Here is a 15,564-nt window from a genome sequence, read left to right as displayed (position 1 = left end):
GTGTCTAGAGAAGGAAACTAAGCTGATGAACGGCTGAGGCCTTGAAAACAAAAAGTAACCCTGCTGTGTTTCCTCCATCTCCACCTCTGGCACTGATTGACAGCATAATCTTACTCAGAAGTAAGTTCTATTGAATTCAGTGAGGCTTACTCACAGGTAAGTGGGGTTAGGCTTCCAGCCTTAGGCTGTGTACGCACTATACCAGGGGTGGCCAACTCCCAAGAGACTGCGATCTACTCACAGAGTTAAAAACTGGCAGTGATCTACCCCCTTTTTTGGGTTCAGGTCAAAGTTGTTGAGTTTTTGAGCTTTTTTAAGGAAGCAAGGCCCTGGTTTTTTGGGTTAAGGGCTTTTGGGGGGGGGAGCCAAAGTTGTTCAGCTTCTTTGGAGGGAGCCAGTGATCTACCTGTTGGACGTGCCTGCACTATACCCTTAAAGCACATTCAAAGCGCATTTCCCCCCTCAAAGAATTCTGGGTACTGTAGTTTGTAGGGTTGCTGGGACTTGTAACCCTGTGAGGGGTAAACTACAGTGCCCAGAATTCTTTGAGGAAAAGAACATGCTTTAAAGGTGTGGTGTGTTTACACAGCCTTACTTTGGAACCTCGGGAAACCACTTATTTAGTTATGGAAAAAGTTCATGTTTGTTTTAGTTAAGTCACGTGCAAATCAGCATTTAAGAAGTGTAAAATATTACCCATGGAATTTTAATTGTAGCTATTGTTGCAGCTGCTGCAAATGCCCTCAGTATAAGAGGTGTTGCCACCCCATTATCCTTTATTAATATCCTGGCTTTTTCAGTTCCTCCCTTGGTTTCATTTTGGTGTCACCTGCTTGCTAAAAGCTCTGTAATGTTGTCTAACTGGGCCATTTAAGTGCTGCTCATGACACACAGGTGCCCTGCTCTAAAGAACCAGACCTATTGCTGGGAGTTAGATCTGTCAGTGGCTGCTGGCTGTACCTATTTATAATACTTTTATGCCTCCTTTCTGGAAACCACCAAGGCAACGTCCAGAAAATCAGAATATGAGAACAACATAGCAAGAAACATGAGAATACAGTACTATTTAAAGATGTGCAACAGAAGCCTAACCATGGCTGCTCTACGTCTATGTCCAATGGGGCTTACTCTCAGGAAAGTAGGGTTAGGGTTATAGCCTTGAAAGGCCAAATTTATTACCCTAGAGTCTAAACAAACAAAATAAACGAAAGCCCCAGAGTCAGGAAGCAGGGTTCATCGGTTTATATGAACAAACAGGGCATAGCTACTTTACCCTAACCCTACATCACAGGGAGGTTGTGTAGGTAAAATGTAGGGAGGTAATCCACTTTGAGCTTGGGGGAAGAAACAAATAAATAAATGGTCTTTGCACGGGTCTTATAAGACCTTCTTTACGTTCTCCGCGTTCGCGGCATGTCACCCTGCTATATCCAGTTGCAACTCCACACACCTTTTTTTATATGCCGGCCTGTAACAAGAAGCTGCTGTTTATTAAGCCGAAACCTATTTTTAACACCCAAGGCAGGTGATGCGATGTGAGTGGTTGGAACTGACAGATGGCAGGCCGCTTGGAAGCCTTTAAAAGCGGCTGTCCCCTGAATAGGGCTTCCCCAATGCAGGTCCTTGGCACTCTTTACGTAGCCGTTCTGGTTGTTGTTTGTGCAGGTTCCAAAAACCTGAGTCATGTCATATATATAATATATATATATGAGAATGAAAAGCATGGACTCAGTCGAGTGGGGAGGTCTCCTGTTCCAGTCTGAAATGAGCAAGTCGAAATGAGTGGGAAGAGCCACTACTGTTCTCCTGAGTTGTTCCCCTTCACTTCAACAGGGTGAGCTTCGGCTAGAAACCAGTGGAGAAGGAAACAAAATCCATAATGTGGAGGCCTGTGTCAGGGCTTTCTAAGCTACGAATTCACTTTCCTGGGTGAATTCGCTTCACTCCTTCTGGCTGCTCCGTCATAGCTATGCTGTAGTAAAAGGGGCCGGGGTCCTGTCTTCCCTCAGCATTGGCTAGTGGCCCAACTGTGTCTCTTATCTGAACAGGGATAGCCTAACCTCTGTCGTCTATGCTCTGGTAACCTCAAGGTTAGATTACTGCAATGTGTTTTACGTGGGTCTGCCTCTGAAGACTGTTTGGAAACTTCGGCTGGTGCAGAATTCAGCCGATAGTTTCTCACCGGGGCAAGACGCATATAACACCAATCCTGGCCTGGCTGCATGGGCTGCCAATTTGTTTCTGCTGGTTTTGACCTATAAAAACCTTAAATAGCTCAGGATCGCAATGCCTCAAGGAGCGCCTCAGACTCTGTGATCATCATCTGAGGCCCTTCTTCATCCCCCCCCCGCGAGATTTCCGGAGGGTGGCAACACGAGACTGGGCCTTTTCTTTTTTTTCTTTTTTAAACTTTATTCCAAAACCGAAAAAGAATTACAAACATGAAAGAATTACAAACATTTGAGACCGGGCCTTTTCTTGGGTGGCTCCCCAATTCTGGAATGCTCTTCCCTGGGAGACTTTCCTGGCACCATCATTATATATCTTTAGTGGCTGGGCAAAAACTTGCCTTTCTAACCAGGCCTTTGGGCCTTCACTATCTGTGGCCTTTCAGAAGTAGGTGGGACGTTTTTAATGTATTTTTCCTTGCCGCTTGGTTTTCATGCATCTATGTGGGTTTTTCTGATTTTTGTTTGATTGGTTATCATTCGCTTTGGGCTGCATTGAGCAAGATAAAGCGATTAACAAATATAATAAACAATAATAATAATTCAGAGGTCTGGCAAGTATACAGAGAGAGAATGTAAGAATTCAGAGCCCAGGGTCCTTTCCATCAGGGGTGGTAAACCCCAGGTTTTGTGTGTTTGTGTGTGTGTAATGTGGCCCTTCAGGCCTCTTCACCTGGCCCTTGTGATTCTGCCCAGGCCACGCCCCCTTTCCCCAGCCACGCTCCTCCCCAGTCTTCCATTCTCCTTTTGCCTGGCTGGAATGTGTTCATGAGTTCTGAAGGCGCCTCTGGCTTGTTTGAATGGAGGATGGAGAGATTGGATGGAGGTGCGTAGCAACCTCTGACTTTTGCATGTCTGGAATGCATCCAGTTCCCAGAAAGGTAGAAATTAAATCCCTTGTTCTGTTTACATTTGCTCTCCTGCCCTCACCCAACTGCAGGCATGTGCCTTTAGGAGATTGCCCATGAGGGGTGTGGCTCTCAGACCAAAGAACATTTTCCATCCCTGGGTTAGAACCTGAGCAGCACACACAGAACACCTTGTCAGCTTTCTCCACTACCTTGGGATAGATTTAATTCTATACCTGTGCCTGTGCATGCAATTAGCATATGCAGATATTATGTAAATCAGGGGGGCCCTTTAGACCTCTTCAGGTAGTGTTGTGAGGAGCCGCTCTCAGGAAACCTCAGATTTTGTGCTAAGCGAGAGACTCTCTTTTCTTCATGCAAACACAATTACGCAAATCAATTCAACATGTTTGCAAACGGGCTTCGTTTTGCATTGACTCTGCTCAGCGTGTTCAGATCCAGATTGTTGCTGAGAGTGGGGCATTTTTTGTTTTTTTCCCCAGTAGTTGCTAAATTTGGAGGTTTGGGGCGAGGCACAGTATATATAGTGACAGAAGGAGAATGGGAAATGGGTGAGTGGCAACTGTGTTTATGTGGCTGCAGACTGGGGGGCGGGGGGGGGGAGAGGAATATGACTGGCTACAAGGGAAGATAACTTTTGGTGGGGGGTTGGAAGGGGAGGGAACTTCTTCCCTAACACCTTGTTTTATTTGGTTATTTATTTGCTTATTAAATTTCTATCCTGACCTTCCTCCCCAAGGAGCCCAGTCTGGCAAATTATAAAACAGCAAAATGCAATGAATATATGCAGGTCAGGATTGGTTAAACAAGGTGGGATGTGGAGGGGAGATTAAGAATAATAATAATAGTAATAGTAATAGTAATAGTAATAATAATAATAATAATAATAATAATAATAATAATAATATTTATATCTCGCCCATCTGGCTGGGTTTTCCCAGCCACTCTGGGCAGCTCTCAACAGAATATTAAAAACATGATAAAACACCAAACATTAAAAGCTTCCCTAAACAGAACTGCCTTCAGAAGTCTTCTGAAAGTCAGATAGTTGTTTATTAAGCCCATTCAGTGGCGTAGCGTGGGGGGTGCAGGGGGGGCTGGCCGCACCGGGCGCAACATCGGGGGGGGGGCACGCTCGCACTCGCAGTTCTCTGTCTCTACCTGGCTCACTCAGGGTTAGGGGGCGCAAATTACTTGCCTTGCCCCGGGTGCTGACAACCCACGCTACACCACTGAGCCCATTTAATCAGTCAAGTTCACAGCAGTGGTAAGTTTTGAACTGTGAGTTTCCTATCACTTTCCCCTTGCAGCTCATCTCAGTCCAGCAAACACAATCGGTGTATAAAATCGGATTTGCTGTTCAGAGTGTAACCAGCTACCCAGATATACACATTTAGGCTCCCCAGAGAGATCCCCATTGGCCGGCCCAGGTCACATCCACACCACATATGGCTTCCCGCAAATAATCCTGGGAGCTTTAGTTTTTTAAGCGTGCTCCCAGGATTCTTTGAGGGAAGCCTGTGCTTTAAGTATGCTCTAAACCAAGGCGGGTCCAACGTCTCAGAACAAGTGGGCCACAAGAGTACTTTGACACAGAACCCGGTCTGAGCGAGTGATGTAAGGCACACATTTCTTTTTCTTGCAAGTATTTCCCATTGAATTCGGTGGGGCTTGCATCTAGTTAGACTTGCCTAGGAGCAGGCTGCAAAGGGAGAACCCGTTTGCCAAGGGAGGAGAGATGGAAAATAGGTGTAGCTGAGCAGGTTATCCAAAGCAGCAGCTGCAGCCGCTGTAAGAGTCTTGTGGAACAAGCAGGTGAGATTGATAAAAGGGTTAGCTGCAGAGATGACGTTCTGGAAGCCAGGCTCATCATGGACAGGAGGGGTCATCCAGGCATCCAGCTAATGGGAGGACTGTGGGAAATCAATCACAGCAATGGATTAGAACCTCTCTCCTTTAAAATATATTTTCCCCCCTCTGTCCTTCTCCTTTCCTGAGTGTGTCTTGGTCTAGGGTTTGTTTGCTAAATCCTGCAACTGGGGGAGGAGGAAGACGGAATTTCTGTTTAATTATTGCTTGCTGACGTTTTGAGAGTTAATTTTATTGCATCCTATTACAGTGGCACCTCGGGTTAAGTACTTAATTCATTCCGGAGGTCTGTTCTTAACGTGAAACTGTTCTTAACCTGAAGACCACTTTAGCTAATGGGACCTCCTGCTGCCGCGCACCGCCAGAGCATGATTTCTGTTCTTAACCTGAAGCACTATTTCTGGGTTAGAAGAGTCTGTAGCCTGAAGTGTATGTAACCTGAAGCGTATGTAACCTGAGGTACCACTGTATTGAATATTACTTTATTTTATATAAGTCATTTCATTTTAAAGCTATGCTTTATTATGACTTTCTGTATGACAAGATTCTTTGTTGTATATTTTGTTGCTGCAAACCACCGTGTGTATAGTACAGTGGTACCTCGGGTTACAGACGCTTCTGGTTACAACCTCTGCTAATGCAGAAATATTACCTCGGGTTAAGAACTTTGCTTCAGGATGAGAACAGAAATTGTGCGGCGGCAGCGGGAGGCCCCATTAGCTAAAGTGGAACTTCAGGTTAAGCACAGTTTCAGGTTAAGAACGGACCTCCAGAACGAATTCAGTTCTTAACCCGAGGTACCACTGTAATAGAGAAAGGCATTATACAAATTAAAAGTGAAATGAAATGAAGGGGAGAAAGTTCACAACTCATGTTTTATTTCCCAAGACGAAAGAACGAGCAGTTGTTTGGAAATGTAATCATTTGTTGTCTTCCTTTCATCCAAGATGATGGTTGTTTTGTTGGTCTTCCTCGCTTTTTAAAAGTGTTCCTCTGTGGAAATCCCCAGTTCTCTCTGCTTTTCCTTGTGCTGAACTGTAATAAGGACGTTGAGTCTTGTTTTTTGGTCTCTCTTCTCAGCTGCCCTTCTGAATGTGATGCTCAGGAAAGGAGGGCAAGGTTCTGACCGAGAGCGGCATCTCTGACCCTTCCTTGGCATCCAGAGAGGGCATTGTCCAAAGAGACGGACTGTGCAGGAATGGGTAGCCATGAGAAGGACCCATCTTCTCCCAAGAGGGCTCCGCCCCCCTCTCGCTCCAACAGCACTGTGTCTTCCAAGCACAGCATTGCTCGGCAGGTGAGATGTCTCCCCTCTGACCACTAGTGGGTAGCCTGTGGCCCTCCAGATGTTGATCTCCCAACACCCATTGTCCCTGTCCATTGGCCATACTGGCTGGGCTGGTGGAAGCTGCCAGCCAATCCTGGAGGAACCACATAAATAATCTACACGCATCCCAGAGGTTGGTGGGAGGGGTTTTCAGGTCAGAGGGTGTGGCCTAAAGGTTAACCAATGGGTATGTCCTTTAATCAAAGCCTTTGGACTGCAGTGTAAAACTTCAACCAGTTTTCCCTCTGGGAGAACACCCCTATCCCTTCTGTCTAATGTTGTTGTTGTTTTAAAAAAATATTCTAGGGTTCCGAAAGCTGGGAGGTGGTGGATGAGCTGAGGATCCAGAGCGGGGTCATTCAGGAGCCAGAGAGGCAGGAGGGCTACCTGTTGAAGAAGCGAAAATGGCCCCTGAAGGGCTGGCACAAGGTGAGAGATTTGAGGGCCCCGTGTGTGTTGGGAATTGCTGGTCGTGGGTGCGGTTGGTACTCCTGTTCTAGTGTCAGTCCAGACTTCCTGTGGTTCTAAACTATTGTCCCTTCCAGGCCTTTGAAATATAGGTTCAATCAACCTGGGACCAGGGTGGATCCCTTGCAGCTTCCAGAGCTGTAGGAAAACCAATGTGTCAAACTAACTCATCCCACATTCACAATAACTCACGCGAACCCTGTAAGATTCATTCCTATGTAGGCCACATCTTCTGCTCAATCTCCTGTTCCTCTCACGGTTCTCTGGACTGGGACAAAAGGGTATATATGTGAAAAGAGTGAATATTTTTGTTGTGCCTCCGGTATTTTTTAACCACACAGTTATTTGTGACTTCTTCCTTTTCTTTCTCCCCTTCCGTCTTTCTCAAAGCGCTATTTTGTTTTGGAAGATGGGATTTTGAAATATGCCACCACACGCCAAGATGTGAGTACAGGGTAGGGAGCCTGGGATGCCTGGGTTTCGATGAGGTGGGGACTCACGGGAATCTAAGAGCAGAAGTGGCCAAAGGGGGACGTCAGAGATCAATGAGATTCGTAGGGCAGAGCTCAAAGGGCTGGGTCAGTATTCATTTCACCATTTCACCCTCCCTTCCAGGTCTTGAAAGGGAAGCTTCACGGCTCTGTTGACGTCCGCCTGTCTGTCATGTCGGTCAACAAGAAGGCGCAGCGCGTAGATCTGGACACAGAAGAGAACATATATCATCTCAAGGTAAGGCGTGCAAAAGAGGAACCTCATTCAGGTTGCGGGGTTGTGGTTGTGGTAACAGGACAGAAAAGCATAAGGAACTGAAATGGAAAAAAGGTGCAAGATTTATACGGTCTGAAGAGAAACCAGATGGAAAACTGGAAAAGGAAGACTGGGTGAGTGAATGGGAAAGGTCAAATGCCAACCCATCATTTAACCTTGAAGAGGTTGTTGGGCCTTGATTTTCCCAGTCCAGGAAATGGGAGCGTTAGCCTGAGGATGCGAAAGCTGAAAGTCCTGATCTGGCAAATGACACCTGAAAGAAAGTTTCAGTTTGCTTGCCTCTTGTTCTGGATGAACAAAGGTTTACTGGGAAACAAGATAACAGTATGTGGCACAGTAATGTGTACAGTGGTACCTTGGAAGTCGAATGGAATCAGTTCCGGAAGTCCGTTTGACTTCCAAAACGTTCAGAAACCAAGGTGCGGCTTCCGATTGGCTGCAGGAAGCTCCTGCAGCCAATTGGAAGCCACGGAAGCCGCATCAGACATTCGGGTTCCAAAGAAGGTTCGCAAACCGGAACACTCTCTTCTGGGTTTGCAGCGTTTGGGAGCCAAAATGTTTGACTCGCAAGGCATTCGATAGGCACTGTGTATCAGCTAGGGTTGGAAAGCTCTGCATGAATGTAACTACCTTTGTGGTTCTCTGGGTCAGGGTATCATGTAAAAAAGAGATGGCTTGTCCTATTGGTTTGGCTTGCATTGTTGCTCTGGGTTCAAATCCAAGCTAATGCATGAACACCAGGGCCCATAACCAGGAGGATTCTGTGGGCATGTAGAGTGTGGGGAAAGGTTTCTCCCCAGCTGTAGCAAACCAAGCTAGATAGACATCCATTGCCAGTCACTGGATTTAGCTTTCAGTGCATGTTTTCCTAGCAGTTCCTAAAACATGCAGGAAGCTGAACATGGTATATATCAGTGGTATCGTCAGATCTGTTTGCTACAAGCTTGGAGCCCTCGCCTGCGGACTTTCACGATGCTTTGATTGTGAACCGGATTGTTTTGTGGATTCTGTAGTCTGAGTGGAACAATGCTGACAAGGTTTGCCTTTAAAAAGAAAAAAAGGGGGGAAGCTTTAATTATTACGCTACATAATTCTTTGTTATGTTGAAAAATTGTTATGTATTTAAAAACCTAATGAAAAGATCTGAAAAGAAATCTAGGCAGCTTTAATTTGTAGGAGAACAAGGAGAATAATGAAAACTGAGATATTTTGAATCCGATGGCTGCAAATCTCCACGGTTTAGGTTGAGGATCAGCTGCGCTCAGGACCCTATCAGCTCTTGGGTTCAGATTTCAGACATCAGTGTAAACCTCTACTTGGACAGGTATCTTAATTCCCACCGCCCACCTTTGTGCTCCTAACGGTTCATTCCTTCTAGATTAAATCCCAGGAACTCTTCAATAACTGGGTGGCCAAGCTCTGCTCACACCGCCAAGTGCAGAAGTTGGATGCCTCCCAAAGGCAGTACCTGACAAGTAGCCATGGTGGAAGAGCCTCACATCCTACACAGGTGAGTTGGTGGGAGGGGTGGGGGGAAAGAACTTTTTGTGTTGCGCAAGATGGATGGGAAGGAACATGCACATGGAATGATGGTGGGGTGAATGGAAAGAGGACTCCAGTATCTCTCCTTGGTTCTTTCCCCTTAGTCATATGCAGGAAGAAGAGACTTGGGGCCCAGACTCCAGATGCCTTCTTTATTACACATTCATGACAGTTTGTGCACATGATGGCATCAGCGGGTTACACGTAGATCCTGCTTTCAATGCTGTTTGTACCTGCAACAGTTTTGGGGCAGGCACACCACTTCATTTCCAATCGGTGCACGTCTCGTAACTTCCTGATGAAATCCTGTCATTTTTCAAATGAAAGGAATGTTATAGCAGTCTTTTTTTGTGCCACTTTTGTTGTGCTACAGTGCAGGAGCTGCCCACTGGAGGGCAATAATGCTGTATCATTCTGGAAGGATGCACTATTTTTGCATCAGTGGCATATTGCTGAATAGACCTGCCAAAAAAACCCCCAAACCAGTCTGGAGGGGCCCTTACATAGCTCTGGCAGGAAAGAGTTGCTATATAGGCCAAAGTTAAGCTTTGGTGGTTCCCGTCGAAATGTTAAGTACATCTAGCAAATACATTGTGTCGGCTGCGTGTATAACTGAATTTGTACATCTCCAGATGTTGTACATCTCCAGTTTCCAATCCTAGCTAGCCATACTGGTTGAGGCATATAGGAGTTGAGAGTCCAATAACATCTCAAAGGTTATAGGTACCCTACCCCTAGGATGACCACTATACTAAAGAGCTGCGAGTTCTCCAACACCACTTCATGTGGCTTTGTAAAAGAGTTTAAAGTATTGGCACTTAGCTGGTTTCACCTCTTGATTCATAGAGAAAAGGGGTGTTGAAATCCTAAATTGACTTTGCCTCTGCTGTTCAGCTTTGTGCCCGGGTCCCAGGGAGAGCTTCCTGGTGAACAAGAGGCTAAAAGCTCACAGCTGTGGCCTGCAAAATGGAGACGCCTCCCACAATCCTTTGCTCTTAGCTTCCGTTCGGCCCACATCTTCTTGCCTCCTTCCTGCAGGCTTGCAGCTCACGGCACCGCATTTTGATGTCCGAGAGTGCCCCTGCCTTGTCTTCCCTGGCCGGCCCCCGAGACAAGGTGAATTCTTGGCTGAGCGACAGCAAAGGCCTGGACAGGTGCTCAGCAGGTGAGATGGGATCTTCTTACCGCTTTCCCAGAACAAATGCCCTTCCGCCTTCCACCATTCCCAGCTCCCTCTCCTCTGCTCTTCTAAGCCAGCACTCTTTCTGAAGCACTGTCAAGCTTCTTGACGTCTGCATTTGCTGCTGCTGGGGAACCCTTTCCTATTCCATTGATCTCTCTCTCCTTCTAGCACCTTTCCAGTATGAAGGCTTTTCCCTGGGGAGGGTCAGCAGATCAGAAGTGGGCTAAGTAGTTGGAGGGGGGCGGGAATCAGTGGCCGTTATAAGCCAGAATGAAGGGGCAGCCTGTGGGTCAGAGAGTCTGTGCATGCTGTAGTTCTTTGTGGGAATTTGGCTTCCAAACTATGCTCAAAGTGCAAGCCACCCACCCAATGTCTCCACAGCAGGGGTCAGCAAACTTTTTTGGGAGGGGGCCGGTTCACTGTCACCCAGACCTTGTGGTAGGCCAGACTGCGCGCGCGCGCACACACACACGGAGGAGGGGGCTTCTCTCTCCTCCCCCAGTCCCTCCCCTCCCCCTGCCTACCTATGGTGCTGCCGGCACAAGGGTGGGCTGGCTCCAGAGAGGTGCTGCCCAAAATGGCGCTCAGCGAGCTCAGTCCAGCCCCCTTCCTCCTCTACGCAGGGCGGGGAGAAGCCAGGAGGAGGGAGGGAGGAGGCGCCGTGGTGTGTGAGAGGGAGAGGGGAAATGGCGCCCCCCAAAAATGGTGGTGCAGAAAAAAAAATAACGAACAGAATCCACACAATCCACGGACCGTCCGTGGGTCGGATCCTGAGGGCAATTGGATCAGATCCGGCCCACACACAGACCGTAGTTTCCTGACCCTTGCTCTACAGTGCTGCCATGATATAGTACGCACTTTCTTCCAAATGCTTCCCGATCAAAGAGCCAATGTACTCAACCGACAGGAAGTCCCGCCTCCTGACTCCCTGGCCTGTTTCTGCCATGTTGAATCTGCAGACATCGCCCATGCGTGCTCTTTCTGAGTGCAAAATTTTCACACGCGTAAAGTTTGGGTTCTTTTTCCTCAGAACTCTCTGAATGCCAGGGAAAACTTCAAGAGCTCAACCGGATGCTGCAGAGTTTGGAGACCCTGCACCGCATTCCATCTGCTCCCCTCATCTCCAATAGTCAGGTATGTAGAGCGGCGATGGCAACAGATCATCCTCACCTGAGGCCCTTCTTTGTGTGCCTCCTCCACGAGAGGTCCAGAGGGTGGCAGCATGAGAACGGGCCTTTTCTGCAGTGCCTCCCCACTTGTGGAATGCTCCCCCCAGGGAAACTCTCCTGGCGCCTTATTTATTTATTTATTTATTTATTTATTTATTTATATTTATACCCCGCCCTCCCCAGCCAAGGCCGGGCTCAGAGCGGCTTACAAACAATAATAAAAACAAGAAGAATGATTACAACTTAAAAACAAAAATAAAATACAACATTAAAATAATGGAACATTAAAATATTAAAATGAAGCCTCATCGCAGGAGGAGAAGGAAAAGAAGAGAGAGAGAGAGAGAGAGGGAGGGAGGGAGGGTGGGAATCAAATTGGCTCCAAGCCAAAGGCCAGGCGGAACAACTCTGTCTTACAGGCCCTGCGGAAAGAAATCAGATCCTGCAGGGCCCCGGTCTCATGAGGCAGAGCGTTCCACAAGGCCAGAGCCAGAGTTGAAAAGGCCCTGGCTCTGGTTGAAGCCAATCTAACTTCCTTAGGGCCTGGGACCACTAGGGTGTTGCTATTTATGGACCTTGAGGCTCTCCGTGGGGCATACCAGGAGAGACGGTCCCGTAGGTACGAGGGTCCCAGGCCGTGAAGGGCTTTAAAGGTCAAAAGCAGCACCTTAAATCTGACCCTGTACTCCACCGGGAGCCAGTGCAGCTTGAAAAGCACTGGGTGAATATGCTCCCATGGCAGAGACCCCGTGAGGAGCCTCGCTGCAGCATTCTGCACCTGCTGGAGTTTCTGGGACAGCTTCAGGGGCAGCCCCGCGTAGAGCGAATTACAGTAGTCAAGCCTGGAGGTGACCGTCGCATGGATCACTGTGGCCAAGTCAGGGCTGGAAAGGTAAGGGACCAACTGCTTGATGCGGCGAAGGTGGAAAAATGTCGCCTTGGCTGTTGCTGTAACTTGCGCCTCCATGGAAAGGGAGGCGTCAAGGATTACACCCAAACTCTTAACGGAAGGCAATGGCACTAATTGGACCCCCGCAAGAGAAGGGAGTTGGTCATTACATATCTTTAGGCGCCAGGCAAAGCATTCCACTTCTCCCAGGCCTTCGGCTATTTCAACAATCTGTGGCCTTTTAAACTGTGCGTTTTAAAATTGCTTTTGTTTGTTACCATATTATGCATTTTTGTGTTTTTATATTGTAAGCCGTCCTGTGGAATAATAGAATTGTAGATTCTGTTATTTGGGTTGTTGGGTTGTTGTTTTTGTTTTGATTATTTATTTTGTGGTTTTATATTTTGATTTTCTTCTGTGAACTGCCCTGAGTCCTCCGGGTATAGGGCGGAATAATAATAATAATAATAATAATAATAATAATAATAATAATAATAATAATAATAATAATAATAATAGATTTGTAAGGGATCCCAAAGGTCATCTAGCCCGACCCCCTACAGTGCAGTTGCCACTGGCTCTGGAGTTGCTTTCTTGCCATTTCAGTCATGTACCAACCATGGGCTTTGAACGGATTTGCATGGTTATGTACCCACTCTTACAAATTGAGGAATTCCTGCTTTGAGTTCTCTGACTCTGAATAAACTTTCGATGGCAGCTGTGGCAGGAGACTCTTTCTTGATTTTTTACAGACCTCAGCGGGCACGGAGAGACCCAGGAAAGGGAAGAGATCCACTCGCATCTGGTGCACTCAGAGTTTTGCAAAAGATGACACGATAGGCAGGGTGAGCTGGCTTGGAACTGGTGGTATCTGTTCTGATATGGCAGTGATGGCCAAACTTGGTCCTCCAGCTGTTTTGGGACTACAATTCCCATCATCCCTGACCGCTGGCCCTGTTAGCTAGGGATAATGGGATTTGTAGTCCTAAAAACAGCTGGAGGGCCAAGTTTGGCCACCACTGTGATATGGGTTGTGTGAGAGGGTGTGTGTCTAGCTTAGAAAGTGGAGGGTGGCATTTTGCATTGTCTTGCTGTTATTGAGAGAGCAATTCTTTTATGGGACAGAGGAGAAAGGCCTTTTAAGCAGTGCTTTTTTTCTAAAAAAAATGTTTAGGGGTACTCTAATTTTGACTCAAGAAAATAACCATTTTATAGTTTAAATCGGGGGAAATAAATACAGTAAATGGACAAAAGTACAAAGATTTACAAAATGTTTGGGGTATGCATACCCCTGCATCCCCGCAGAAGAAAAAGCACTGCTTTTAAGCAATATGGAAGGGGAGAGAGGGTGTGATTGGGGAAATGTTGTACTGGGTATCTAAACCAGAAGTGTTTTGTCGCCTGCAGGTGGGGCGCCTGCATGGCTCTGTGCCCAACCTTTCGAGATATTTGGAATCCTGTCAGAACCAAGCCATCTTTAGCGTCCCTCCGGAATACAGCCAGCTGCAGAGAAGTTTCTGGATTTTAGCTCAGAAAGGTCAGCTTGTGGCAGGTGTTGGCTATTGTTGTTCGCAACGCTCAGGAATGATAGTCCTACTTTACCTATATTTGTTATTTTTGTTGTGGGTGGAGAGGGATGTGCTGATTTCGAAGGTCGACAGAGAGCAGGAGCATGAGAGAGATTGGAAGGAAAAATTGCTTTATGGGCTTGTTCCTTTTTTGGGGGGGGGGTTAATTCCCACCATTTCCACAACCTATTCTTTGCCGCGATAAATCATAGTGTTGTGACTGAAGCAACCCAGATTCTGTACAAAGGAAAGCTGGATTTTGTGTCCTGCATAAATCGCAGGAAGTTCTTGTTTTATGTAACTAGTTCAGCTTCTGCAGAACAAGGGGAGTGTATCTATGGGCTACTTTTAAAATGAGGCGGCATTTTAAATTGCATTTTAACCTGTATTTTTAAATTGTTTTGTTTTTTTCCTATTATGTTTTTACTGTAATTTTACTGGTGTTAGCCACCCTGAGCCCAGCTCTGGTCGGGGAGGGTGGAGTATAAATAAAATTTATTATTATTATATACACACACATACACACACGCATGCCTTGTTTGCCAATTCTGCTCACACACTTCGCTCCACTTCTTGAGTTTTCATTGGGTGTTACGTACATTTGTTTTCAAATTGGTCAAGGTGGTCTTAAGGGCTAGAAACTTGAGCTGCTCCCTTTAAAAACAAAAGTTGATCATTCGAAGGATTCCGGAGTCCTCGCCGAATGCCCGGTTCCTTATGAATGATGGGATCTGCTTTGAAATGTGCTTTCCTCCTTTGCCAGTTCATGGCTCCCTCAGCAGCGTGCTGGCCGTGCTGACGGCGGAGCGAGACCGTCTCCAAGAACTGCAGCGGACGCTCGATCTGCAACGCTCCACTATGTCTTCCGCCCAGGGTGGTCGTGGGGGTGGCATCGGCATGGCAGCAGCCGGGGTAAGGCTCCTCCCACTGTCCTCTGGCACGCTCACCAATTGCTGGTTTTAAAACTTTGCTGGTATAGAATTATTACTACTTTTTAAAAAAAAGTTAGATGCTTATACCAAAACAACAACAACCCAACATATGCAGAATACTGCAGCATTGGCACAGAATAGCTCAATCAGTGTACGGTACCGTATTTTTTGCTCCATAAGATGCACTTTTTCCCTCCTAAAAAGTAAAGGGAAATGTGTGTGCATCTTATGGAGCGAATGCAGGCGGGAGGCAGGCGGGAAAAGCCCGCAAGAGCTGCACACACACTCCGCGCGGCTCTTGCGGGCTTTTCTACGAGGTGGGAGGAGGGCAGCCTGTCATTGAGGGGCTGTCCTCCCACCTCAGAGAAAAGCCCCCAAGAGCCGTGCTCCCTTTCACAAGCCGCGTGGAGCGTGTGTGTGGCTCTTGGGGGCTTTTCTCCCTCCTGGGGAAAAGCCTGCAAGTGCCACACATACGCTCCACTCAGCTCGTGAAAGGGAGCGCTGAGCAGAGCCTGGGATGCATGCAGGATCTGCTCAGCGCTCCCTTTAAAAATACCGTATTTTTTGCCCCATAGGGCGCACTGGCCCATAGGACGCACCTAGTTTTTTGGGGGGGAAATAAAAGGGAAAAAATTATTTTCCCCCCAGGTGCGGGGCTGGGGCAGGGGATGCCCGAGCTTCCCCTGACCCCAGCCCCCAGAACAGGCTGCTATCCACAAGCCTAGGGAGTGCGTCCTATAGGGCGAAAAGTG

At 47.2% G+C, this 15,564-nt stretch overlaps 1 protein-coding gene across 4 annotated transcripts in view; it reads left to right on the top strand.

The window, feature by feature from the left end:
- Positions 1 to 15,564, top strand: part of OSBPL7 (oxysterol binding protein like 7) — a 34,627-nt gene that overhangs the window by 3,466 nt on the left and 15,597 nt on the right. For all 4 annotated transcript variants that reach the window (XR_014150688.1, XM_081837717.1, XM_081837719.1 and 1 more), the window contains exons 2-11: positions 6,047 to 6,263; positions 6,600 to 6,722; positions 7,152 to 7,205; positions 7,377 to 7,490; positions 8,908 to 9,039; positions 10,110 to 10,236; positions 11,285 to 11,388; positions 13,065 to 13,157; positions 13,720 to 13,849; positions 14,644 to 14,792. Coding sequence is in view for 3 of the 4 variants with exons in the window: in XM_081837717.1 (XP_081693843.1) it covers positions 6,165 to 6,263; positions 6,600 to 6,722; positions 7,152 to 7,205; positions 7,377 to 7,490; positions 8,908 to 9,039; positions 10,110 to 10,236; positions 11,285 to 11,388; positions 13,065 to 13,157; positions 13,720 to 13,849; positions 14,644 to 14,792 (1,125 nt within the window). In the remaining variant the exon portion in view is untranslated. The remainder of the gene's footprint in view (positions 1 to 6,046; positions 6,264 to 6,599; positions 6,723 to 7,151; positions 7,206 to 7,376; positions 7,491 to 8,907; positions 9,040 to 10,109; positions 10,237 to 11,284; positions 11,389 to 13,064; positions 13,158 to 13,719; positions 13,850 to 14,643; positions 14,793 to 15,564) is intronic.

Source organism: Podarcis erhardii, assembly GCF_964252035.2.
Source record: "Podarcis erhardii genome assembly, chromosome: 13".
Taxonomy (NCBI): domain Eukaryota; kingdom Metazoa; phylum Chordata; class Lepidosauria; order Squamata; family Lacertidae; genus Podarcis; species Podarcis erhardii.
This window is presented reverse-complemented; position numbering and strand designations above follow the sequence as displayed.